The sequence below is a fragment of the Balaenoptera borealis genome (assembly GCF_965194805.1).
Source record: "Balaenoptera borealis genome assembly, chromosome: 8".
Classification (NCBI taxonomy): Eukaryota; Metazoa; Chordata; class Mammalia; order Artiodactyla; family Balaenopteridae; genus Balaenoptera; species Balaenoptera borealis.
In genome coordinates, this window is record NC_138865.1 from 89,032,236 (window position 1) to 89,060,142 (window position 27,907).

At 46.8% G+C, this 27,907-nt stretch overlaps 2 protein-coding genes across 3 annotated transcripts in view; one reads left to right on the top strand and one right to left on the bottom strand.

The window, feature by feature from the left end:
• NANS (N-acetylneuraminate synthase) overlaps positions 1–410 on the top strand; it is a 31,684-nt gene extending 31,274 nt beyond the window's left edge. For both annotated transcript variants that reach the window (XM_082404153.1, XM_082404154.1), the window contains one exon: positions 180–410. In XM_082404153.1, the coding sequence (XP_082260279.1) occupies positions 180–389 (210 nt within the window). In that variant the 3' untranslated portion in view covers positions 390–410. The remainder of the gene's footprint in view (positions 1–179) is intronic.
• On the bottom strand, positions 199–27,907 carry TRIM14 (tripartite motif containing 14). Its single transcript, XM_082404267.1, is given in 14 exon segments — positions 199–321; positions 1,564–1,646; positions 2,750–2,918; positions 7,060–7,299; positions 7,303–7,697; positions 10,502–10,594; positions 14,162–14,314; positions 18,286–18,529; positions 24,798–24,851; positions 24,853–24,940; positions 24,942–25,009; positions 27,603–27,734; positions 27,736–27,786; positions 27,788–27,907. Coding segments are annotated over 11 exon segments (1,458 nt in total). The 5' UTR covers positions 27,830–27,907; the 3' UTR covers positions 199–321; positions 1,564–1,646; positions 2,750–2,918; positions 7,060–7,161.

Consider the following 27,907-nt stretch of genomic DNA (forward strand, 5'->3'; position numbering starts at 1 on the left):
CCCACACTGGCCGAGTCCCTGCTGTGTGTGAGATACTGTTCTAGGCACCGAAGGGGGAAAACAGAGTCCCTGCTATCCAAGTACCTTGTGCGAGAAAACTGATCAGGGACCTTGGGGATAAAGCAACGTGCGCTAATTATTTCTGTGAGGCTGGCACTGAGTCTTAATTTTATCCACAGCTGGGCAAGTCTGTGGTGGCCAAAGTGAAAATTCCGGAAGGCACCATTCTAACACTGGACATGCTCACTGTGAAGGTGGGTGAGCCCAAAGGCTACCCTCCTGAAGACATCTTCAATCTGGTGGGCAAGAAGGTCCTGGTCACTGTGGAAGAAGACGACACCATCATGGAGGAATCGGTAGAAAATCATGGCAAAAAAATCAAGTCTTAAAATAAAGTGCCATTCTCTGAATTCTGGATTGCCTTGCTGGTGCCGTCAGGTGCATTTGGGTGAGGTGGGGCAGGAGTGGTGGTCTCCGGGGATCTGGCTTTCATCCACTCCCCACCCAGACAGCAGACATTTAGGGGCCAGGCACTGGGTCAAGCCCGTTGGAGGGATACAGAGAGCAAATATGGGCGGCCTCTGCCTCGGGCTGGCTGGCCCAGAAGGGGCGGTGGGCTCAGAAGCATCTCATCACTGCCCAGTGGCAGTGAGGGTGCAGAGGAGTGCTGGCTGTATGGGCCCTCTCCTTTCAGCCTTCCTTCTTCCTGCCTGCAAAACCAACCCTAATGACCCCAAATATGTCTTCCTTCCATCTCTCTCTCCTTAACCCCTGCCCGCCCTGGGGTTGAGTCTAGTTAGCTGTATAGCCATCACTAGGCATTAGAGAAGGGGTTGGCCAAAGTGTTTTGCAGGCACAGGATGCCAAAGCACTCATAGCTCTGAGCAAAGAGAGGGAAATGGCATTTATTCCTTCTTTAAACAAATACGGAGGGCCTACTATGTGCCAGGCCCTGCTTTGAGGCCTGAGGATACAGCAGTGAATCCCTTCCTTATGGGACTTCCGTTCAGATGGGGACAGATGCTCCATAAACCAGGAGCACAGTAAAGTAAACCACAGTACGTCAGAAGGTGACACGTGCAGTGGGGCACGTGAGGGAGCTGGGGAGTGTGGGGCTTGGTGTATATGCAGCTTGTGGTGACTTGTAAGTATGCTGGCGATGCTGAAATCAGCCCTTCCATGATCCATCGTGAATTTACAAACCCAGCTAACAAAAGATCCTCACTGTTGGACTTCCTTGACCTGCAGCATGAACCCTTCACAGAGATTCCATATCATATTCCTCTTTGTTCTTTTGAACCAATACTGAGATTAATGATTATTTTCAAATGTACTTTCAAATTCTTAATCTTTGTTCATATTTATTTGACCTGGTTACTTTAATTCCTCTTGATTCAAAGTGTATCTTGGAGTTTCTTTTTGAATGCGTAAATTGCCCTTTGAAGTTTCTTTACTTGTGAGGATAGGGCCTCCCTCTCCTGGGGATCCCAAAACAGTTTCTGGAAGGAGACTCGCATTTATATGTGGGGGTGGGGTGGGGTGGGAATCCGGGGTCATACTCACGAGAATCCATAAAATTGACGTGCTAGGAGCTGGAGTGTGACAGCATCCATTTCTGGCTGCTGTTTACTCCCTTTCACTTCTCCCTATAAACAGTCATGAGCAGACCATCAAAATTTCTGATTCCATAGCCTTTTTTTTTTCTACAAGAGCAGAGATGACATTAAATATCTGAGACCTCCTAACAAGAAGAGACTTAGTATGGTAGTAGACGGATGTGTTCCAGGGCCTGGGAAGAGGAGGTGGGTCTGAAAGGAAAGGAGGGAAGAGCCTAGCCGGGGCTCTGGCTGAGAACGTACGGCAGGCGGTTTCTAGCAGGGAACCCATCAGTTGCTTCCAGGTCCTGTCAGACTGGAATGTGAGAAGGGCCCAGGCTGCTCTGTAGACCTCAGCTGGATTCCCCCAGAGGGCAGAAGCCAGTGAGGCTCACACCTGGAAGAGCCACTGAGGGCACAGGGCCTAACTCTGCCTTTTGGGTAGAGGATTGGGTAATGTGTTGGAGAGAACTGTGAAGAAGGGCCATCGTCTAGAACCCGCTTCCCATCAGTGCACATACAGAAAATCATAGCCTGTGAATGACGTGTGTAGGTGAAGTATGGGGCTGCCTGCAGCCAGGAGCAGCTGGCCACCTCATGCTGTGCCAGGCCCTGAGAGCAGGAGGATGGATCTCTGGGCACAGCTCTGGCCTATTCGTACGTCCCTGAGCACCTGCCAGGGAGGAGATCCAGTGCTGGGCCCACAGTGAGGCAGCAGACGGTCCCTGTCGGAGAATTCACAGCCTATTGGGTGCAGGTACCTCCACAAATAGTGCCCTGCATGTGTGAATTGCTGAAATGTTTTCCAAGAGTCATGAGAGCTATGGGAGTGGGGATGGGAGAGGAGGCGTTGGCCAGGGAAGCTCTCCTGGAGGAGGTGGCACTTTAGTTCAACCGTGCATGTTGAGAAGTGACTGAGGGAGGAATTGTGGGATCTGGGGCATGGGAAGTACCCTGTATGTCCAGATGAAAGTTGGGCAGGGAATGGCCACATGGAGAGGAAGGAAGGGATTTGGAAGGTTGTCAGGAAGGAAGCAAGGGCTTAAAAGCCTGCTGACTTTGGACTGTGTTCAATAGGCAATGGGAAGCCATGGAAGGCTTCAGAGCAGGACACGGCGGACGCAACCTTGGGCCTCCCCCCCGCTTATGCTTACCGTCCCACCTCGTATGCAGCTTGGCTTCTTGGGCAGCCTGTCCTCTCCTCATGGTATGGACGCCTGCCCACCATGCCCTGGCTGCGCTGGGCCACCTCTGTGTGCCCTCTGCTAGGCTGTGTCTCCACCAGGCTATCATCACTGTCCCCTTCTCCCTGGCAAAGACGAACTGCAGAAACAGAAGATATCATGCAGTAGACAAGAAAGGGTCCCTGAAATCTCTAAAAATTAGTAAGTGACCACAAATGGCTTCAATGTTGATCAAAAGTTGCCCAAAGTTACATAATATTATCTTGGATAGGAACAGCTGGGAGGCAGAATTTGTTGCCACATAAGTAAGAAGTTCTAACAGGAATTACCTTCAGAAATAGTGAACTCCCCCCATTACTAGAGATATTCCATCAAGGACCAGCTGACTAGAGCAAGAAAGTTGTGGAGGGGGTGGGAAATGAGCAAGGCCCCGTCCAGGCCTGGGTGTCGTGTACTTGAAGCAACACAAACTTCCAATGAAGAACACGGTTAAAAGGGACGGTATTCATATTTTATTAAAACCACATCTGCAAGCAATTTGCTCTTATCAATAAGGAAATTTCTATAAATTCAAGTCTGAAAGAGAATAAGTGATCAGTACCATTACAGACATGGACCCCAAGGAAGCTCAGTCCTGTGCTGAATATTCACGGAGGCTCCTGCTACTGCCAGATGGCAGCTAGGAGTATCGGCTGTCTCAGCACCGTGTCAGGCACAACAGGAACTCCACTGGGGATGCTGATAGGTCCTGGCATGGTACAGTACTGTACAGTTTTTAAGGCAAGTTCATATCCTCTGGGCTCATTTGAGCCTCACAGCACTTGCAGGTAGGGTCATTAACCCCATTTTACAGATGATGCTCCAAGGAGTACAGTGACTAGCTTGAGGTCACAATTGATTGTGGACCAAAACTGCAGTTTTTGTCCTTTATAGTCCAGCTCTGACTCTGCTACATGAATCCCAAACTCTCAAATCTCCCTCTGGGTGTAAGACCTCATCTCAGAGCCCATGGAAGGTAATCCAAAGGTAGACTTAAGTCCCACAGAGTAACCGGGCAAAAGCAAAGCATCACAGGCCTAATAAGAGAGGGGCCATCTCCAAAGAAGATATACAGATTGCCAACAAACACATGAAAGAATGTTCAACATCGTTAATCATTAGAGAAATGCAAATCAAAACTACAATGAGATATCATCTCACACCGGTCAGAATGGCCATCATCAAAAAATCTAGAAACAATAAATGCTGGAGAGGGTGTGGAGAAAAGGGAACACTCTTGCACTGTTGGTGGGAATGCAAATTGATACAGCCATTATGGAGAACAGTATGGAGGTTCCTTAAAAAACTACAAATAGAATTACCATACGACCCAGCAATCCCACTACTGGGCATATACCCTGAGAAAACCATAATTCAAAGAGTCATGTACCAAAATGTTCACTGCAGCTCTATTTACAATAGCCAGGACATGGAAGCAACCTAAGTGTCCATCAACAGATGAATGGATAAAGAAGATGTGGTACATATATACAATGGAATATTACTCAGCCATAAAAAGAAACGAAATTGAGTTATTTGTAGTGAGGTGGATGGACCTAGAGTCTGTCATACAGAGTGAAGTAAGTCAGAAAGAGGAAAACAAATACCGTATGCTAACACATATATATGGAATCTAAGGAAAAAAAAAAAAAGGTCATGAAGAACCTAGGGGTAAGACGGGAATAAAGACAGACCTATTAGAGAATGGACTTGAGGATATGGGGAGGGGGAAGGGTAAGCTGGGACGAAGTGAGAGAGTGGCATGGACATATATACACTACCAAACGTAAAAGAGATAGCTAGTGGGAAGCAGCCGCATAGCACAGGGAGATCAGCTCTGCCTTGTGACCACCTAGGGGGGTGGGATAGGGAGGGTCGAGGGAGGGAGATGCAAGAGGGAAGAGATATGGGAACATATGTATATGTATAACTGATTCACTTTGTTATAAAGCAGAAACTAACACACCATTGTAAAGCAATTATACTCCAATAAAGATGTTAAAAAAAAAAGAGAGGGGCCAGAGCGAGTAGGCACTGGCTAGAGACCGGCTGCATTCACCTGGACATGGTGGATGAGTACAGACCCCAGTTCCACCATTAGCTGTGTGACCTTGGGCAAGATACTCATTCTGTGTCTCAATTTTGCCATGTGTACAATTGGGATAACTTTCTACTTCCTAGGGGTGATGTAAAGATCAAATGAGTTAATAGCTGTAAAGCATTAGAACAGTACCTGACAAAATAGCAAGTATTTTTACTTGGACCCTGCGGCCGTGGGTCTGGGAATAAATCTTGGTTTGCAGGGATGAACAGAGATATGGGGTCAAGTGCATGCATCTTCCTCTGTCAGGAATGCCCTCTGCCTGTCAGAATTCAGCTCTGGGCCATCCCCAGTAGAATTAATTTCCCTCTTCTCAGCATTCCTGGAGCATAGTGCTGAAGACATCTATCCAAGCTAGAGTTTTAAATGATTTGGTTAGGACTAAAGCCACTTTTGAGGTTCCTTCTGCCTTGTATTCTACTTACATTACATTGCCCCATATGAAAGTACCGTTTTTAGGTTAAAAAAAACTATTGATAATTGGCAGTTTTATATGGTTCAAACCAATTAACGCACTGAGAGTCTGTTTAAACCCTGAGGGAGATTCAGCTTTGCGTTTTCCTCACCCTACCACTGCCTTCCTGCCAAGCACCTAAGAAGATACTTTTACATAGTACCACTTCAAAACCATATAAGGAATTTGACAGACAGGATGCTGAACCTTCAGAACTGAGGCACAGACCCTGGAAAGAGGCCTTTCCCTCCCTACTAGAGGGGCTGATCTCCCTGGGAGGCCCTGCTGATTTGGCTTTCTCTATTTCTGTCATTACCTTCTGGAAAGCAGGGGCTCTCTGGGTTTCCCTGGCAACATTTTGGATCTGAGGAGCATAGGGATGCCTGAGCTGCCCAAACCCCACTCATAGTTAGTTCCTCTCCTTTTGATTCCAAGACGGTTGGGAAAACTGCCTGTGGTTGCTTAGCAACAGTCACCTGCTGATTTCTTCCCAACATCCCCTAAGAAATGAATAAGCAGTAAAATCTTCCAGGTTGAAAGCTGGGCCTGAAGGGCTGGGCCAGGGGGCAAGTGAGACACATGCTTGAGGGCTGGGAGGTGGCCGAGCCCTTAATCACCGTGGGTGACTTTAGGCAACTTTCTTTCAGGACCTTATTCTCCCCAAATGTACAATGGGGTCAGGCTGAGTGATCTGTGAGACCCTCCCAGCTCAGCTGTTCTGATTCAATAGCAGCCAGCTAGTGGTCATTCACTCGCTGCCTTGGAGGGAAGGAACTTTCTGAACTTTTCAGGGTGGGTAAGGTGTAGGACATGGCTGCCCTTAGGAATCTTCCAATCTAATTGGAAAGACAGGTCCCAGACTGTGGATCTGATAGGGAGAGATTCTTGTAGCTTGGGGAGACTTCCTGGGGGCAGTTAAGCCTGGGGAAAACAGACAGGCAAAAAGAAGGGGCTTTCCTGTATAAATGTGTTTATATGGGAAATGGCAAAGGCAAGGGTATAGAGGTGGAACTATGTGACACACAGTTCTGATTGGAGGGTCTCTGAAAAGAGCAGTAGGAGCTAGATGAGGATATGTAGTTTGGGGCAGACTAGGAAAGCCTTGACTGCTAAGGTAAAGTGCTCCCACACCCCCCCCCCCCCATAGTCCTTGGGAACCTTTTGATAGTTCTAAGAGGTTAAGTGAGATTTCACACAGATTACTCTAGCTGTAGGGTGGAGGATGAGCATGGGAAAGGGTTCAGGCCAGGAGGTGTTAAGAAGCTCTTGCAGCTGCTCTTAAGGGAGTGACATGGACAAGCTGAAGGAGAGTGGAGAGGAGGAAGCAGATCCAAGGGACATTAAGGGACAGAAGAGTCTTAGCGACTCTTATTCATTCACATATTTACCGTGCGCCTACTATGTGCCAGGCGGTTCTGAGTGCTGTATGAGGGAGAATGTTCTGAGGCTGAGGATCATGTATTCTGACATGGTGAGAATGCTTAGGGCTCACCTGTGGGTGTGTCCTTTCAGGAACCTGGACTAAAAGCAGTGTAGTAGAAGGGCCCTGGTGGCGGTGGGGAGTTCGGATGAGAGAGCAGCAGCAGAGGACCTGTGTTTAGGGCCCGTTTGAAACTAGCCTACCTAGGAGAGGAACTGTTCAAAGCACAGGGCATGACTGGTAGGGGATTGGATGGGAATGCTTACAGAGGCGGCAGTAGACCAGCCAAGTCTGGATCGTCTGGATCGTCTGGATCGGGTGAGACCAGAGCCGCGGAGAGCCTAGGGCGGCCACTCAGGTGTCGGCCCCTAGGGCAGTCGGGAGATGCTGATGGCCCCTTCCCAGAGCCGCAGGGCCGGGTAGAGCAGCTCCTGGAAGGCGGCACGGAAGGTGTGCTGGTGGGTCATGCCGCCCGTCACGTCGTAAAAGGTGAAGACGCCGACCTCTTAGTCCAGGAAAACCCCGAGCCGGTCGGGGTCGTCGCGGGGCCGCAGACGGCTGCGCTGGCCGTCGTGGAAGGCCCAGTACTCGAGGTCATATAGTTCGAGGGACCAGGACTGGCGGTTGCAGCCCAAGCGGGCGGCGGCCGAGGCCCCGCGGCGCCGCAGGGAGCCGTAGGCCGCGCCCACCCACCAGCCGACGCCCGCCTCCTGCACGTCCACTTCCCAGTAGTGGCTGCCGGCGTCGAAGCAGTCGCGGCCCACCACCTGCCACAGCGCGTCGAAATGCAGCGCGGCCTTAAGCCCCAGCCCGCCGAGGTGGCCGCAACACACCTTCTGGCGGTCTGCCGAGAGGCGCAGGCGCGCGTGTAGCGCGTCTAGCTCCAGCGTGGGCGTGCGCGCGTCTGCGGAGGGCGGGGACACCTGGCCACGCCCTATGGGCGGGGCCAGTGCCGCTGCCCTGCCCCGCCCCCGGGAAACCGACCCTGCTTGGTACCCGCTGTCCCGCAAGGGATCAGGGTAGAATGCAGGGAAACACGGAAATCACAAGTGGGGCGGTGGCTGGGGAGCACGGGCAGGAGAGAACATTTTAGTGCACACCCGTTGTACGGTTTGAATTTTGTACCATGGAATTTGTTGCCAATTTCTAAAAATTTAATAAAAAATAATCCTATCACTGTTAACACTTGGGTGTATATGCTTCCAATTTTTTTCTTTACTTGCCCCTTTATAGTTTTTTTCTTAACGTTGGTGTCATATTATGCAGGCTCTTGGGTAATCTGCTTTTTAAATTTATTGATGTATTTATGAACATTTTACCACATCAAATAATATTCTCTTATAAGAGCGTTTTAATGGCAACCTTAAGATTTTGATGTATAGATGAATTATAATTTAACCTATTCCCCTCCCCCTGCCTTAAAAAATACGCTTTTTAAAAAGGTTTTGGAAACACTAATATGAACACATCTTTATGTATCTGATTATTTATTTAGGATATATTCCTAGAAGAAGAATTGCTGGGTCAACGGGGATGATTGTGATTTTAAGGCCTTTGGTAAATATTGCCAAACTGTCCTCCAGAAAGGTGGTGGTGATTTAAACTTCCAATAACAGTTCTTGTTGCATTATACACATCTGTAGACATGAAGTTAGAGAAAAATCTAGGTCTTAGGGCATGTGGATGTTTAGCTTTAGTAGATACTGCCGGATAGTTTTCTCGGTAATATTTTGGAGTTTTCTGTAGAGAGGTTTTGTACATCTTTTGTTAGATTTATTCCTAGCTTTTTAAAAGTGTTACTGAAAATACTGTTTTCAAAATTTCATTTTCTAATTGTTTATTGCCAATACATAGAAATACAGTTGATTTTTGTATGCTGACATTACATCCAGCAGCTGTTCTAAATTCATTTGGTAACTATTTATAGATTATTTTGGATTTTCTGTAAATAATCATGTCATCTTTGAATAATGATCTTTTTTTCCCTTTTCCCATCCTTATAGCTTACATTTTTTTTTTTTTTTTTTGCCTCAAGGCACTCTCTAGGACATCTAGAACAATGTTGCATAGAAGTGTTTACACTGGGCATCCTTTTCTCCCATTCCTAGGTAAATACCCAACAGAAATGCATTCATAGGTGCATCAAAAGACATGTACAGGTATATTCAAAGCAACATTATTCATTATAGGCAAAAGCTGAAACAATCCAAAATGTCCATCAATAATATTAAGTGTGCTACATTCATACAATGGAATACTACACCACAGTGAAAATCAACAAACTACTGCTACACACAATCATATGGGTAAATCTCACAAATGTCACGTTGTTCTGTCGAAGCAAGACACAAAAGAGTAGTCTGAGTGATCTCATTATATAAAGGTCAAAGACAGGCAAAAGTAATCTTTACTGTTAGAAGTCAGGAGAGTAGTTACCCTTCGGGATAGTGAACTGGCATGAGGAAGGATTCTGAGGAGCTGGAAGTTTCCATTTCATGGTCTGAAGGAAGTTATTGAATGTGTTTACTTTTGAAAAATCATTGAGCTACAGCCCTTTGATTTGTACACTTTTCTTTATGTATTTTATATTTGTTAAAGTTTAGTTTAAAAAAATGCATGCCTAGTAATTCCATTTTGAGAAATTACTCCTAAAAAAAATACAAAAATTAGCTAAGGTATATTCAGTCACTTATTCATTAATTCAACAAAGAGGTACAAGAATGGATGTTTACTGCAGCACTGTTTATAGAAATGAAAATGTAAAGCAGCCTAAATGTCCAACAATACGATATGAGATTGATTTAAACATGGCATATTCAATGGAATACCATGTATCCTTTAAAAATAACCATAATATGTGTGTTTATTAAAATAGAAAATTGTTCAATCTATACTATTAAATTTTTAAAATTACAAAAGAAGGCAATTCCCTGGCAGTCCAGTGGTTAGGATTCCGCACTTCCACTGCTGGGGGCCGGGGTTCGATCCCTGACTGGGGAATTAAGATCCTGCAAGCCTCGTGGTGGAGCCATAAATAAATAAATAAATAAATAAATAAATAAATAAATAAAATTACAAAAGAATATCTGTAATATGATCCCATTTTTTAAAATCTGTAGACATATATACTTTTAAAATGTCTGAAAGAATATATGCCAAAAATTAACATCATTTAACTCTGGGCCAGGCAATTGTTTTCTTTTCGTATCTGTAATTTCTAATTCTCTACAAGAAGCACGCATTACCTGTATAATTTTTTAAGGGAACAAAGATGTTCATAATATATCAGTAAATGAAAACACAGATTACAAAACAGGATATAGAGTATGACACCATGTTTGTAAAAAATATATATATTAAATATTTATCACAGTATGTATATAGATATGCCAAAGAAAGTTAAAAGGGCAAATAATAGTAGTGATCTACTACTACGTGTCTGCTTGGGTATGTGAGCAGAAAAATTTCCGAAGCTCTTCAGTGATTTATGAGTGATTTTCTTTTAAAAAACTTTGCTTTTCTTTGTTTTCTAATTTTTCTACAGTGAACGTGTATTATTTCTGTGGTTTTTAAAAAACTGATAATAAGGGTTAAGAAAACCGAAGTCGGGCCTCTTAGGGAAAAAGCGGGGCCTCTACTTCAGTGACCCTCCCTCCCACCAGTACACCCCGCACCCTCTTCACCCTCTCTCCGCTCCTGGGGTCTTACGTTTTAAGAAGAGTGATCGCTCTGGTGAGGGGCTTGTTTTCAACAGGGAACCCGGCTGGGCGCTGGAGGAGCCCGAGAGCTGGCAGTTCTCGTCTGTAACGAATTGTGAGAAATGAGTGCCTGGTGTTCATGCAAGCAGCACAAAACATACTAAAAATATTACAGAACTGGAGATTCACATAATCTCTCCCCAAGAATTGCATGCAAATTTAAGTAGGAAATGCAAATTCACAGTAACAGGAAAACTTCAGGACAAGGCTCAGATCTATACAGAAACACACTTTCCAGGATCCAAAGCAAACTGAGCAATGACAGGCCAGTGTGAGTGAGGCCTGGACATGGGGAGGAGACAGCAGGCTCCAGGACCATCCTGAGAGTCAACCATGTATTCAGCAGTCAAGGAAGGGGGCAATTTCATGGCAGACATGCAAATTCTAGGATAAAGACCGAAAACAAGAAATTAAAGCTGAACCCTTAGGAAGGTCACGTTCAGGTCTCATCCAGGTAAGAGGGAGTTCAGGGGAAACCCAAGTCATGGTCCCTGTCTCCAACAGCTCAGTCAGGTAAATGAGGTGAGAAATGGGCTTGCTTGAGCTATACCGCTCAAGGCAGAGAGTGCTCCAGATCGAAGAGGAGACATGAAAGGGCTCCAGGGCCTGGAGGGGTCAGCGAAGGCTTCATGGAGGAGGAAGCACCTCAGCTGGCCCTTAAAGGATGGGGAGGATTTGGACACCCAGAAAAAGGATGGGAGGCTTTCCCAAGGATACAGCAGGAGCAAAGACATTAAGGACAGGTGCTAGGAGCGTCATGTAAAAAGTGAGGAGCCATGGAAGGTGTTTGAAGGAGTGTAGACATGAGCAGAAGAATCTCCAAAGCTCTCTCTGGTGGGGAGTGGATGGGGCAGGGTGAGTGTGGAGGCAGAGGCCCTGTTGGTAGGCTCAAGCCTGACCCGGGCCAGCAGGGATGGAAAAGGGGCTGGGTTCAGGATATACTGCAGTGGCACAAGTACCAACGCTTAACTCTAATGGGAGTGGAGAATGAAGAGTAGATTGGAGTCAAGAAGCAGAGGATTGGGGGTTGAGGTGTGTAAGATGCTGGATTCCATTTCAGCCTGTTGAGCCTGCAATGTCTGTGGAACTCACAGGTAGGGAGGTGAGGCGGGACACTGGAAGGGCAGTGGTGCTGCAAGACCCCCATCTCCTTGTGGCCTTCCTGGGAGTCAGTACCTCTCAGTATTACCTGTGATAGTAAGAATGATGGCCTTATCTGGTGGTGGATGAGGGGTGATGGCCTGGGAGGAAGCAGACTCCAGGGGATCAGAACACAGACCTTGGGACCAGAGTCTGTTTGAATTCTGCCTCTACCCCTACCAGCTGTGTGACCTAGGGCAAGTCAGTTAACCTCTCTGAACCTCAGCTTCCTCATCTGTAAAATGGGGGATAATGAAGATGTCTACCACACGGGGTAATGCTGATTGTTGCATTTTTTAGCAAAACCAACACAGAACACATGAAGCAAATAACCATTGGTAATCTTGACATCAACATGAGCTTCAATCATGGTCTGCCATTTTTTGACCATGGAGCACATTTTGTCATGGATAAGATCCATGCCACGAAAGTTGGGCAGTTTTTGCCCTGAACATCTTCAGGAATTAGCTTTAATTCTCTAAATGCAGCTTCATCATTCTGCAGGTCAGCAAGGCTCACTTCCAAAAGATAACCCTTGAGGCCATCAAATGCAGTTTTGGTTCCTAGAGTTCTCATGACTAGGGTTTTTCCAATATTTCTTATATGGAACGTAGCTGGTGCTTTCACATCGTACCAACCTTCCTTAGAAAACAGATCAACCGTTTTCTTCTTGGCTCCCTTTTAACTGCCTTTCGTCAGGCATTTGCTCTTGCAAACCACCATGGTGCTGCTCAGAGAGCCAAAAGGGCCATTCCCTCCAAGTCTAAATGCTCTTTTCCATCTCAGAATATGACAACTTCCTTCTAGTTGTTCCGGTCAAAATCTGTGGAGTCTCCTTGGTATCTCTTTCTCTCTTCTTCCCTTCCTGCGCCCACATCTACTCCTGTTGACTCCCCCCACCTGCCCTTTGCTGTTCCTTCAACATGCCAAACTTACTCTTACCTTGTGCCTCAGGACCTTTGCATTTGCTTTTCCCTCTGCCTAGAAGACATTTCCCCCAGATATAACAGCAGCAGCAACAATAATAGCTAACGCTCACATGGTGCTTATTATGCCTGAGCGCCATTCTGAGCACTTTACATGTAAGAACTCATTTAACCCTTACAACAACTCTATGAGACAGGAATATATTATCATCTCCATTTTATGGATATGGAAACAGAGGCATAGAAAAGTTAGGTGCCCTGCTCAAGATGGCAGGGTTAGGAAGTGGTGGGCCTGGGATAGGAACCTGGGCAGTCTGGCTCCGGAGTCCATGCATGTGACCACAATGATCTCCAGCCCCTCCTTCAGGTCAGCTCACACATCCCCTTCTCAAAGAGGCCTTTCCCACTTCCCATAGAAAATAGCTCTTCCTCCTGGTCACCCTCTATTCTCCTTACTCAGCTTTATTATTATTTTTTTTAATAAATTTATTTATTTATTTATTTGGCTGCGTTGGGTCTTCGTTGCTGCGCGCGGGCTTTTCTCTGGTTGCGGCAAGTGTCGTTGCAGTACACGGGCTTCTCAGTGCAGTGGCTTCTCTTGTTGTGGAGCACAGGCTGTAGGCACGTGGGCTTCAGTAGTTGTGGCACGTGGTCTCAGGAGTTGTGGCTCGCGGGCTCTACAGCGCAGGCTCAGTAGTTGTGGTGCATGGGCTTAGTTGCTCCGCGGCATGTGGGATCTTCCTGGACCAGGGCTCGAACCCATGTCCCCTGCATTGGCAGGCGGATTCTTAACCACTGTGCCACCAGGGAGTCCCTCAAAGCACTTCTTATCGCTGACATATATTCATTTGTTGTCCATCTTCCCCTTAAAAGACTGAGCACCACAAAGGCAGGAGCTTTGTTTTGTACCCCACTGTGCCCAGCACATAACAGGGGCTCAGTAAATGGTCTGAATGAATCCTAATAGCAGAGATGAATGAATGGATATTTCTGAGCACCTGCTTTGTGTCAGGCCTTGCAGTGACCTCAGAGCTGGACCCAAAGTGGTTCTTGCCTTCCAGGCATTTAAGAGAGGAAGGGAGGGGTCCATGTATCCAGCTCACAAACACCCCCAGGCAGAAGATGGAGCAGGTCCAGGGCAGAGGGGGAAGATGGCCGGGAGAGCGAGCGAGCCCGGGGTTTCTTGGAAAGTCTCCCCAGGTGAGCACAGCTGTAGGTCCTGACCAGGTAGAGGAAGAGGAGGGGGAGTTGGCCCTTCCAGCTGGGAGCCCAGCGCAGGCAAAGCTGAGGTGTGGCAGAACCTCGGGAGCAACTGAGGGGCAGGAGCAGAGCAGTGCAGCTGCGAGAAGCAGGACCTGGTCTCCGAATGGGTAGGAGGTGAGGTTGGAAGGGAGGGTTGGGCCCAGGCCCAGGAGACCTTGACCACCCAGCCTAGGGCCTCCGTGCAGGAGAGACATGATTTAGGGTGGCGATCTTCACAGTTGTCTCTAATCACAGGGCACTAGGGGAGTAAAGGACCCAAGGTTGGTCACACGGTGACTTACTCGCCTTAAGGCGGACGTCCAGTGGCGTCTGTAGCGGGCTCTGCATGGCTTCCACAAGGCCCTTAAAGAAGCTCTTGACGGGCTCAAAGGAGTGGGGCACGGGGTGGCACGACTCCCCCAGGCTCATCTGCTGCTGCATCTGCTGCTCAGCGGCTGTGCACGCGCGAGGGCACGTGGGGCTCAGGGTGGCTTGGAGCCACGTCCCAGCCTCCACCACTGTGCCCAGGAACAAACCCAGCCAGCGAGCACTGGCCCCACCTGGCCGTGGCACCTGCTGCCAGCCCAGGCCCTGCCCCTGGGAGCAGAGCCCCGAGGACCGCAGCCATGGCAGTCCCTCCCCTCCCCCGCCTCGAGGAAGGAGGCAAGCTGACTGCCCCTGCCCTGAAGTTGCTCACCACCTCGAAAGGGACCCCCGAAGCTTTACAGACACTGTGACAGAGGTCGGCCTGAGGTACAGGGGACGAAAAGAGCGAGGGGCCAGTTTTCCTGGGGAAGGCACTCCTGAGGCATGTCCAAAGCGGGGGAACGGGAAACCATATCCCAAAAGGGAAGCCAAAGACTCTGGAAGCTCAGCTGGAATGCTGACCAAGGGGGTGTGCCCACCACAGTGGGGCCTGTCCTGTTTTCTGCCTGCACAGCACCTTTTAAATACCCTTCCTGTGTTAAGTGTGGCTTTGCTAAGTAGAATCAAGAAAACTGTCCCAGCCCCCTTTGCACCCATGGTGTAGGCATGTGACAAGGCATCTCCACTCCAAGACTTGGATGCGGAAGTGAGGGTGGGCTGGTGGCAGTGGCGTGTAGCTGTCAGGGACAGCAGTAGTGGAGGTTCCAGGGGGCGTGCTCTGGGTCAGTGGTGTGAGCTGTGACATCTTGCCCAGTGGAGAAGGGTGGGTCTACACTGGAGCAAGTCTGTGCCATGGCCTTGACTTCACTCCTGTGGCCTGGTCTTCATCACGACTTTCTGGCCTTCCTGGAGATCAGATGTGCTGCCTAATACTCTTTCATAAACTCCTTTCTTGCTTAAAACAGTTACAGTGGATTCTCTTGTTTGCACCTAAGATCCCTGTCTGCACCTTCTGGAGGGTTGTCCTCAAGGATTTAGAAGACAGCAGATTGCCTTAGGAGAGCAGGCCCTGGCTGGTGGGCGGTGCTGCCCAAGATGGGAGGGGCGGGTGGATGCCTCAGGAGGGAGGGAAGGTGGCCCAGCACTTGGCAGGAAGGATGCTGGGCCTTGGGAGGGGCTGAGGGACGGTCTCCAAGCCCCGTCTACCTAGGAAGCTGCAGGTCTAGAGCCCATCCTCATTTGGGTGGTAAGAAGGTAATTTGTGGAGAAAGAGGGCTAAGGTCACACTCAGAGGGCTGGCCAGGGAGTCAGAGCACTAGCAGGGAGGGCAGGGAGCAGCTCCGGGGTGGCAGGAGGGTGGCCCAGAGGGCAGATGGGTGGGGTGGGACTGGGGAAGGGGATGAGGGACAAATGCGACCACCTGGTAACCCCAAACTCCAGCATCTAGCACAGGGCCTGACACATAGGAGGTTCTCGATAAATGTTCATGATGCAATAAATGAATGAATGAAACTGAGCACATCTACTTCTTGCCTTTGCAGACTCAGGGAACAGCCACATAACCATCCATCTCTCGAGCCAGAAACCAGCTGTCATCTTGGATTCCCCCAATCACCAATCCTGTCACATCTATCAAACTCGCCTGCTTCTCCCCATCCCCACTGCCCCTTCACTGGTCCAGCCCACCATCATCTCTCTCCTGGATACTGTGGTCTCCTCCCAACTTTCCTTCCAGGCTCCATTCCTGCCTGTCCAGTCCATCCTCCAGCCTGTCACTAAAGTGACCTTTCTAAAGCATTAATCTGACTGTGTCATTCCTCGTTGCAAAACACTCCCCTGGCCCCCGTTCCCTTTACAGGACAAAGTCTAAACTTCATGACCAGGCATATAAGACCCTTCATCAAGTAAACCTGGCATCCCTACATCTCCCAACACGCCCCCCTCCCTTGTACCCTTGCCCCGCCTCCAGTCAGGCTGAACCCTGGCAGTTCTCCAGCCTGCCAAGCTGTCACACGCACATGCTTCCTTTCTGCCTGGGATGTCCTCCCTGCTTTTTCCCTCTGTATATACCCAGTGAGCTCCTCCTTATTCTCCCATACCAGCTCCACTGTCACCTCCCCCTGGAAGCCTTCCCTGATTCCCCATACAGAGTTGGACTATTCTTGGACACACTTTTGCTAGCTCACTTAGCTGTGCTGTGTTGTGAATAACTTTCTGAGCATGTCTCCCCACCCATGAGCTCCTAATGTGAAGCAGAAGCCTGTTGCAATCAGGTTGCTCAGTGTATATTTGATGAAAAAAATGAGTGAACAAATGGAAGGAACGATGAATGATGAAAATCAGTAGCTTGGGCACCAGAGAATTAAAAAAAAAAGATGAGAAAGCCCTGAAACTGTATCTATGATGGAAGAACAGCATTCTTCTCCATGGAAGCATCCCTTTGCATTAGATATTCCTAAAATGTACCATTATTTTAAAAGAAAAAAAATGTGCCCCTCTATGCATCTTGCCTCTCTTAAAGTACAACGTCTAAAGTGCCTAGGAGGGGCTTCCCTGGTGGCGCAGTGGTTGAGAATCTGCCTGCCAATGCAGGGGACACGGGTTCGAGCCCTGGTTCGAGCCCTGGTCTGGGAGGATCCCACATGCCACGGAGCGACTAGGCCCGTGAGCCACAACTACTGAGCCTGGGCGTCTGGAGCCTGTGCTCCGCAACAAGAGAGGCCGCGATAGTGAGAGGCCCACGCACCGCGATGAAGAGTGGCCCTCACTTGCCGCAACTAGAGAAAGCCCTCGCACAGAAACGAAGACCCAACACAGCCATAAATAAATAAATAAAATTTTAAATAAATAAATAAATAAATAAATAAAGTGCCTAGGAGAGCACCTCACCCAGAATATTTCGTTAGGTTTTTTTTGTTGTGGTTGTTATTTAACAATGAGACACAGGTTGAATTGACCAAGGCCACATAAAGGCACAAGAGTGGAAATAGCCTCCAGGGACTGGCTTGACTAGTTTTGTACCGACTTATTTGTCTTATCTTGCAGCCAGAGCCCATGCTAATCTGTGGTTCAACTCAGTGCCATCTTTACTTAGTTGTACCTTGCTTCATCCCACAAACCTTTAAAGCATCTTACAAAAGTTATCTAATGCTGCAAGATTTTCCTTTACAGTGAGAAAAATGAAGCCAAGAGAAAACCAAGATAAGACTGTAAGCTGGAAGCCAGAGTGAGATGAGGCATAAACTGTATGTCACAAAGTCTCATCCCAGTTATTTGAAACATATTTGGCTCTCAGCTTCCCAGAAGCTATGGCAAAGAAAGAAAGAGGAAGAGTTAGATGAGTAGAAAAGCAATCCAAGTGCACAGGTGACTGCACAGGAGTACTGACACGAGACAGGAGTTTTTCCCATGGTTCCCTGAAGACGGGAACGCGACCCTCAACAACATGCTTTCACTAAGTGTAGTAGTGAATATTACAGGGGCTAGTTTTTAGATTCTCCTTCAGTACAAGATAATAGCCTCCAACAGAGCCCACTGGCCAAGGAGTCCCGTCCTTCTCTCCCCTTTGAGCAAACTGTGACTCCACTCTTGAAGTCTGCTTAGTAGCTTTTGCAAGGGTGCCTGCCTTTCCAGGAGTGATGTTTCCATTAAGACTGTCCCGGCAGAGGACTGGGCAGTGATGCCTCGTGGCTTTAGAGTCAGACAGACCTGATCCCAGATCTGCCACCTACCAGCTGTATAACCTTGGATGAGTCCCTTCATCTCCTTGAGCCTCCATTTCTCATTAGTAAAATGGGGTGAGAATATCCAATTTGCAGAGTTCTAGTAAATATTAGAGCTAAGATACCTGAGGTGCTTGGAACACAGAGGCCCTCAAAAATGGTGGCTGTTCGTGTCATTTAATTAGTCCAAGATGTATATTATCTTCCTAACAATGTAATCAGTCTACCTGCTGACAAGGCAGTTCTCTGTGTATTTACTCAGTGTGTGAATACTGTGTTCAGTGCCACATTAACCAAGATGAAATGTGGTGGCTGATGGCCGCTGTGAGGGCAGAAACCCAGCATTACTTGCAGCAGCTGTACAGGACTGGGTTCCTGGCTGATATTCCAGACCCTGTTGGAGAGATTGTTCATGACATCGATTTGCTCCCCACAAGACTCGATTTGCTCCCTGTACGCCTGCAGGGCAAGCTGCGTGTTTTTCTCAATGAATTTCTTGGTCAGAGCTTCCTCTTCATCAAGTAGTAATCTGAGTTCAGTAAATTTCCTTGTCAGCCAGGTTTTACTTGACTCTGCATGAGCCTAAAGAAAAACCCGAACAATACAAAACCAGATGCAGATGATATGATTGCCAACCAGGAAGTCCAAAATTATCAACATGAAAAAAATTATTATAACTTCTAAAAAATGAGTTCAGCACTTATAAAAAGCTTTCCTAAGTACCAGCTATAACCAATTGGAAAATGAATGGAGAAATAAAGATCATCCTTAAAACAGTAGAAAAAAAATAGCAAAATATTTAAAACTAGACCTAACAAAAACTGTAAGGGCCTAGATAAAGAAAAGCATAAAATTGTACTGAAAGACATAAAATAATCTGAATGCATGGAAGAAAAACCATATCCCTGGCTGGGAAGATTGAATACTATAAAGATGCCATTTGTCTCCAAATTAGTCTATAAATTGGATGCAATCCCAATCAAAGTCTTAACATACAGATTAACCGAATGTTAAATTACCATGGGGGAGAATAAGCACAGGAAAAGCCAAAAATTTCTTTTAAAGGATCAATGAAGGGGAATTCCCTGGCGGTCCCGTGGTTAGGACGCCAGGCTTTCACTGCTGAGGGCACTGGTTTGATTCCTGGTCGGAGAACTAAGATCCTGCAAGCTGTGTGGCATGGCCAAAAAAAAACATCAATGAATGATGAGCTGCCTTATTAGATATCAGAACAAACTGTAAAGGTACAGGGTTTAAAACTATGTGGCTTAGGCATAGACAAAAAGATCAAGAGCAAAGAATAGCTTAGAAAAGTATGTATATATATATATATAATTAATATAATTATATATATAATTCAACAAATGGTATTGGTACAGCATGCAATTAATCATGTATTTTAAAAAAAAACTAAGTTAGATCCTTATCTTATTCTGTATACAAAAATAAATTCAGACAGAACCCCACCTATGAAGTACTCTTGTGAAAAATGTGAATGTGAATCTGATTAAGCCTCTAGATCTAACTTAAAGATACAATTTAGAAGACACATAGAGGACAGAGGAGCATGTTAACCATCAACTTAAAAAAATATATCAACCCATCGCATTTTGAAAACTTTATTTCACTCCTAATTCAAATAAACAAATAAAATGTGACGTTTATAAGACAATTGGGAATGTGACTACTGGTTGGATATTTGATAATATTAAGGAACCACTGTTAATTTTCATAGGTGTGATGATGATACTATGGTTATATACTTTAAAAAATGAGTACTTATCTTATAGAGGTAATATGCTCAGAGTTTTACAGATGAAATGGTATGTCTGCGATTTGCTTCAAAACACGTATGTATGCTTGAGGTTTTCCACGATAAAAGCTAAACAAACAAACAATTCTAAATAGATCAAAGCACTATACATTAAAAAAATAATAAACCTACTAGAATAAAATACAAAACAATTTTATTTTTAAAAATTTGAGAAGGGAAGACCTCTGTAAGAGGAACCCAAAACTCAGAGTCATGACAGGTTGGATTACATAAAAAAAGAAACTCTTCCCGAGAGGTAAGGCACTGTAAACAAAGCCACATGACAAGTAACAAACTACACAGGCTTACTATCCATAACATATAGTGAAAAAAGAAATCATTCAATTTAAAAATGGACCAGAGATATGCAAATGCCAATAGACGTATGAAGAGGTGCCTCAGCATCCCAAACAATCAAGGAAGTGAGCAGCATAATCAGAAAAAAAAAAAAAAAAAAAAAAAAAAAAAAAAAAATATATATATATATATATATATATATATATATATATATATATATTGGCCATCAGACTGGAAGAATGCTAACTGATGGATAATACCAAGAGTCCATAAGGGTGTGTGGAATAGGCACTTACATACACTGCAGGCGGTAGTGTCCATTAGTATTGCATTTTTAGAGGGTGATATGATAAAATCAAAATTTAAAATGCTTAAATCCTTTGATGCAGCAGCTCCTCTTGCAGGAATTGATCCTAGAAAATGTTTTCACATGTGCACAAAGATTTGTGTACCAAGAAGCTCACTATAGCATTGTTGGAGATAGAGAAAAGTTGGACAAAATTGTCAACATGGGAAGTATATATATATGTTCATTGTACAAACTATGCTGCATTCATACAATGAAATAATAATATTCAGTGATTAAAACGAATGCAGTGTTCTGACACATGCTATAATATGGATGAACCTTGAAGACATGATGCTAAATTAAATAAGCCAGACAGAGAAGGACAAATATTGTATGATTCCACTTATATGAAATATCTAGAGTAGGCAAATTCATAGAGACAGGAAGTAGATTAGAGGTTACCAGGAGCTGGTGGGAGGGGAATGGGAAGTAATTGCTTAATGATTACAGAGTTTATATTTAGGGTAATGAAAAACTTTTGGAAAGAGTGCTGATGGTTGTACAACACTGTGAATGTAATTAATGCCACTGAATTATACGCTTAAAAATGGTTAAAATGTAACTTTTATGTTATGTGTATTTTGCCACACACACACACCCAAAGAATGCAGTGGACCTATATGTCCTGTCGTGGAAAGCTCTTCAAGACACTGTGTGAAAAAGGGCAAGTTGCAGAATAATACATATAGGATGATCCCATTTATGTAAAAGATAACAAAATTAAAAGTGTACATGTATATATGCATCTGCATGTTTGCAAGTGCATTTAAAATGTCTGGGGACTTCCCTGGTGGCACAGTGGATAAGAATCCGCCTGTCAAAAAAAAAAAAAAAAAAAAAGAATCCGCCTGTCAGTTCAGGGGACATGGGTTCGAGCCCTGGTCCGGGAAGATCCCACATGCCGTGGAGCATCTAAGCCTGTGCGCCACAACTACTGAGCCTGTGCTCTGAATCCCGTGAGCCACAACTACTGAGCCCACATGCCACAACTACTGAAGCCCACGCGCCTAGAGCCCGTGCTCTGCAACAAGAGAAGCCACCGCAATGAGAAGCCCGCGCACCGCAACGAAGAGTAGCCCCCGCTCACCGCAACTAGAGAAAGCCCGCATGGAGCAAGAAGACCCAACACAGCCAAAATAAATAAATTAATCAAAATTTTTAAAAAATAAAATGTCTGTTAGTTTGGTCATGTTTGGGAAGAGGTGTGGGATTGGGGAGATGGTCAAGAGGGACTCTCACTCTGTACTTTCCATAGCTGTACACTGTATTCTAATAAACTATTTAAATTTTAAAAACTGAGATGCATTCATGTATTACTAGTACAATTAAAAAATAAAATCATAACAACAAAAAAATCAGGCCGGCTTCTTTCCTCAGCCCAAATGTCTGTATAGCCCACACAGCAGAAAGATCCTTGGTACCCAGGCAGGCATGGGGGTGGGCAGGCTCCTCTGTGTGCCAGGTTCTCTCCTTAGTGGGGCAGGAACGTGTGGTTTGGCAGGATCTACGGGATGGGCTCCCAAAGTCTTGTGTTTCCCGTGCAATGTTCTAGGCAGTGGTGAGGCTCTGAGTTTAGAGCCTCATATTGATTAAATTGGCTTTGGGCTAGCTTGGGAATTAGTCCACACTCACAACATGGTTTCTATGAGTCAGTGAGCCTGGACAGAAATATATCTTTGTTGAATGACTAAACGAAGGAAAGAGAATGTGTTCTAAACGCTTGATTTATCCACACATTTTGGAGGCAACATATGTACACGGAGGACCTTCCTACAGAAACCGAGAGCAAATATCTTCCCCCAACCAACTGGGCTCCAAGCAGTTTCTACAGATCCACTTTTTAAAGAAGAATATACAAAATAAGCTTAATGACACTACACATTGTTATAAATCTCAGCATAGAAAACTTAAGTATAGGCAAGATGAGGCTGATTATGCAATATGGTAAAAAAAAAAAAAAGACTGAGAGAGAGAATTCTGGAAATGAAACAAGGAAGTACACTGTCTGGTTTGAGCCACATTGGTTCAAAGTGAACTAATATATATCTATATATATATATCATATATTTATATACTCTTTTGTTGTTGTTCACAAAAGTATCAAAAGCTCACTGTGGAAAATTTGGAAGATTTGAAAGAAGACTATAACCACTCTGCTATATTGTCAACTCATCCCAGTTTGAGTAAAAAGTTAGGGCGGCAGGCAAGTGCTGATTTTCCCTACACCTGGCATGTATGAGCCCGCTGAAGAGCCATGATGGGGAAGCAAACAGCCTATTAACAAGGATGTCAGAGAAAAATCATTTAATGGGTGTTGGCTGGGGATTCACGATCAAGTCCTTCTTGATTGCTCTCTGGAAAGGCGTGGATGGGTAGGCCTGGTTGTTGGCTTCTGAACAGTAGATGTTTGACATTTATGAACTTTACTGGTTTTAATTTGTTTACCAAGCTGTTTTATGGATTAATTTTCAGGCAAATGGCCTTTTCCCTAGTACTGCCTCTGAGTAAGCAAGGTTGCCCCAGACCTTTCTGCCACAACTACGCCTGCCAGAGTTCAGCAGAACGCACCAGACTCCCTACAAACGTCTGTGCCTATTGAGCCAGGTGACTCACTTCTAGGAACGTGTCCCAAAGAAAATAAATCAAGGTGCCAAATATCACTGCAGCGTTGTTTTACATGAGTGAAAGCCTGGAAGTGATCTAAATGTTCAACATTAGGAAAATGGCTTCATGAATCATGGTCGATCCATATAATGGAATATACAGCCTCTAATACTGACATTGATAAAGAACTTTTAATGACATAGGGAAGGGTTAGGGTCTTAAACAAACAACCACAAAACCCCCCATATGTAAAATGACATATAGTTGTGGTCAAAAAGGGAGAAGGAGCTGACATGGAAATCCCCCTTCCTACTTCAAACACATGGAAATGCTGATAAAATGAGCAAATTTTAAAATTACGTGATCAAGCTGAAAAAAAAAAACAAAAGCCAAAAAACCAACCCACAATCAAACAAACAACAACAAAAAAAGGGAAATCCTTGGGTGCCAAAAACAAAGAGGGAACTTGGCGTCAGAACCATGGGCGGGAGCTGAGTGAGGGACCCGGGTGGGGTGGAGGTGGAGGGGCGTATGAGAGCCACACCATGCTGGGGCCGCTCCATCCATGAACTAGGCACCAGTAAAAGTCCACCCACTGGCCTAGGGGAAGGGCAAGGAATCTTGTCATCCATCCAGGGTCATGCACTACTTTTGCAACTTCCTATAAATCTGTAATTACTTCAAAATAAAGTTTAAAAGTTGGGGAAAAGCTTCAAAGAAAGAAAACCATTCCTTAGATTAAGCTGAAACCTGCCCCCTTAGATTTTCCACACGGATCCTAACTCTTTCCTCGGGGACCCCCAAACCATATCTGCTCAGAGATTTACAGACAGTGAGACTGTGCCCTGACTCTGTTCTTCTGGCTGAACAGCCCAAAGCACCTCTGCCATCCCTTCAGGTGTGCCAACTTTCAGTTCCCAAATCCTTTTGAACTGATGTAGTTGCCTATACCCAGAGTCCTGCTCTTGAAGACATGACATGATTAATAATTAACCCAGGGTCACAGGTGTAAACCACAACTGTCCCCAGTAAACTGGGGCATGCTGTCACCAGAAAGATAACGGATGCTGGGCAAACAGGGGGCCAACTCTGTGGCCTGGTCTGGGTGCCAGCTACTCCTGTGGTTGTCAGAGCCAATCTCCCTGCCTGACTTGGGGTGGCCAGTCTGGGGTTCACAGAGCCCTCAGTGAGACAGGCCCTGGGAGGGCAACCCACTCCAGCCCTCACTTTGAGGCGGTGGCAGCTGAGGCTGAGAAGGGAAGCGATTGGCCAAGTTCACCTAAAACGCTCCTAAAGAGCCACACCATTCTCACAGTCAAAACAGCAGCTGGGATAATGTCAGCCCCAGCTTCTCACTTAAAACCCACAAAAGAATCCACTTAAATAAACAGTGTTATGCAAGGAGAAGCCTGAAGAAAGTACATATTTATGGAATACATTTATACCTATTTACTTTCTTTCAACAGTGAAACCTAAAGAGCGATTTGTGTGTTCCTTACCTTGTATTTTGCTTTGCTTAAGGCAGTTTGGGGTGCAGGGGATGGAGGACTAATCTGCCCAAGAGAATGGCTTTGGCCATGGCGGGAGAAAAGGCCGTTCCTCCATTTTGTCAGGCATTATGGGACAAGGCTAGGGCGCTGGGCAGAGGCAGATTCACCACAAAGCTAATGAAACAGGAGCCCCAGGTCCCTCCCTGGCATGGCCCCTTCATGGTCTTGCAACTAATTTTGTGTTCTTTTTCTCCAAAAGGGCCCCCTAAATTACAGAAGCCCCAGGCCTCACCAAACCTGACCTGCCCCTTTGAGGCTAGTTTTCATTTTCCCTTGGCTCCATATTGGGGAGAACTGTGTGTCCAAGGGCAAAGGTGGACATCTCATCTAGAATAAGGAAGAATCCCCCACTTGCCTTGAGCTTCTCAGCAGCATCTTGTCTGGGTTATGTTGCCAACTTGCTGCTGCTTCTTGGTTGTCAAATTCTTTAAACATTCTTGGGTGAGTTTCTGTATGTGAAAGCGTTAGGAGAGAAGTCTTAATGTTGTCACTTTTGAGATAACAAGTCACCCCAGGGGTCATGTCCTCTCACTCCTGTATTTTTTTTCAGCTGAGCTGAGACTCAGAAGGTGAGCTGACTTGCCCAAAGTCATGAGGCAAATTGGAAGATGAGCTGGAACTAGGGCCACTCTGATCCTCAGAGGCCCACATGAGGTATTCTCCAAACCTCGAGGTGCCCCCTTTTTTTCTAGGATAGTCCTGCTTGTGACCTGCTTTTCCAGGCCCTCAAATAGGACTTTAGGGAAGCAGCTTGGGGTCAGGGGAAGAGCCTTCACTTCTAGAGTGAATACTAAGTACCTATAATGTGCTGGGGCCTGTTCTTGGAGCTGCCCTCATGGAACTTGCATCCAGGCTTGGTCTGTGGTCCTCTGGCCTGGGTTGGGGTTCAGAGGACCTGCATGTGTAAGAGGTCCCCTCTCCCACCTAAGATGGCTCCCTTCCTTATCTCTGCTTTTTGCAACTGCCATTTCTCCAAAGGCCTTACCTCCATCTTACCTTCTTATGGCTCACCTTACACTCAGCTGCTGGACCAACTGGGAGCTTCCTGAGGGCAGGTCTGCTCCATCCTTGGCTCCCTCTCCCCCATAGGGACCGGGGGTGACCCAGAAGTGTTTGCTGAATTGAACAGAATTACCAGGGGCTGCCAAATTCAAGTGGAGAGCTGGAGCAAGTCATGAGCCTAAGCCCCAGAGTCAGATGGGACCTCCTAGGTCTGAGTCCCAGCTCTCCTTCCACATGACCTGGGCAAGTGACCTCACCTTTCTAAACCTCGGTTTCCTCAGCTACACAAAAGGGGACACCCCTACAGAGTTGTTGTAAAGAATAAGAAGTACACAAAGTGCTCGGTATAGTGCTTGGAACACAGTAAGTGCTCAACAGACGTAGCTTGTATCGTTATTTTAATATCCAACAAGCATTTGCTACGGTGTGCACAGTTTTATTCTAGCTGGGGGGCTGGGAGTGAGTGGGGGGGCTGGGAACACAATAGTAACCCAAGTATGAGCCATAGCCTCAACTTCCAGGAGTACATCCATACCCCACTGTGATTTCTAAGCCTTCAAGTCCAGCTCCTGCCTATCAGCCAAGGATAACCCAGCTTCCTGGTGCTTGAAACCTCCAGTCACAGGGTGCTTCTCCAGCCTAGGTACCTGGTGAAACCCCACTTATTTTTCACCGCCAGTTCCAATGGCTCCTCCTCCAGGAAGTCTTGCTGGGCTTCCTGTACCTGGTTCACATTGTCCTCTCTTTGGCTCCCACTGACCACTGCCTCAGACTCTCCAATTACAGTACTTATCATACTGTGTTGTCACTGTTCTTCCCCCACTAGCAAAGGAACTCCTCCAGGTCAGGGAAGAATTGGTCTATTCCTTGACTCATGGCACCAGGTATGAGTTGAATGGATGTCTAATGAATGGGCGGATGGATGATGCATGAACAGACAGGTGAGTGGGTGGGTGTGTGGATGCAAAAGGGGTAGGTGGGTAGACCTGCCTATTAAAAGCTATATCTCTGAAAGCAGCCTTGTTAACTTTGAAAACAGCATTATGAGGAACAAAATTATTATTATAACCATTTTATAGATAAGAAGAAGAAGATCTTGGAGGCAGAGGCAAGCCTTGAATCCTGGACTCCACCTGCTAGATTGGCCCCCATGTGGCCCAGTCTCACAGTGGAGCTCCAAGGTTGTCACCATGATGGTGTTAAGTCATGCTGTGCAGGGGATAGGTCATTGTGGGGCTGGATTAACCACAGTCGACTTCTTTAAGGTGGAAGTGGTAGAATCAACATCTGTCTGTGACAGGAGGGCCTGCCTAGCCCAGAGAGGTTGGAGGGGTCTGACTAGAGTCACTGGACAAGTTGGCCACAAGGTTGGGACAAGAGTCCAGAGCGCCCTTCCACTATTAGGAATAAGCATGGGTGAGAGCTCCAAGGTGAGAAAGGGCCCGTGGGAGGCAGTCCTGGGTTCAAGGCCCTCCTCGGCCTCCAGAACCCTCCTCTCCTTGTCCACGAAGCGTCTGGCCTAGCTCTCACCAGGCTGTTATGAGCGTGGAATGGAGCGGGTATGGAGGGGGAGGGGCAGAACGGCGTAGGCAGAGGGCCTTTGTGTCCGCTCCCAGGGCGATCAGGCGGTCCGCAGTCCCTCTCTGAATTCCAGGAGGGAAAACCATAGGAGGTGTTTGTGTGGCTTTCCGGAAACAGATGTTTTCGAAGCGGGAGGGATTTTTTCATCTTTGTTAAAAGGCAGAATTTCTTCCGACCCAAAGGCAGTGTGGTGGACCCGCTTTGGTGGATGAGGTCCGGGATATCCGGTGCCGGCCGGGGCGCCCAAGTTCTCACTCCCAAACCCACCTCTTCTTATGCTTAAATGATGGCCTTGCCTTTCCTTGGTCTTCAGTTTCTTTTTCTGAACAACAACAGGTCGGCCTCCTAGATGGTCTCTGGACCGCCTTGGGGGTCCTGGTCCCAACCGGGAACTGTCAGTGGGACCCGGTACGCCCCTCCCCACCCGTTGCTCCCGGGCTCCCGCCCCCGTGTCCCCACCTGCACGCGCGCCGCCTCCTCCAGCGCCAGACCAACCGGGTGGCCGCGGTGCGAGCCCAGCACCCGGCAAAGCGCGCACACGCAGCGGCGGCAGCGGCGACCGAAGAGCTCAGCCACGCGGTCGCCGTGCTCCAGGCTGCTCCAGGCTGCGCCAGCCGCGCGCGTCTTCGGGCTCCGCTGGGCCCAGCCCCCCCAGGCGTCCCACTTGGCGCCGCCGCGCCCGCCATTCACCCCCAAGTTTGGGGGACGCCGCGCAGAGAGGGGCCGGCAGGGAAATCGAAACCTGGGCGGTGGGGCGGGGCGCT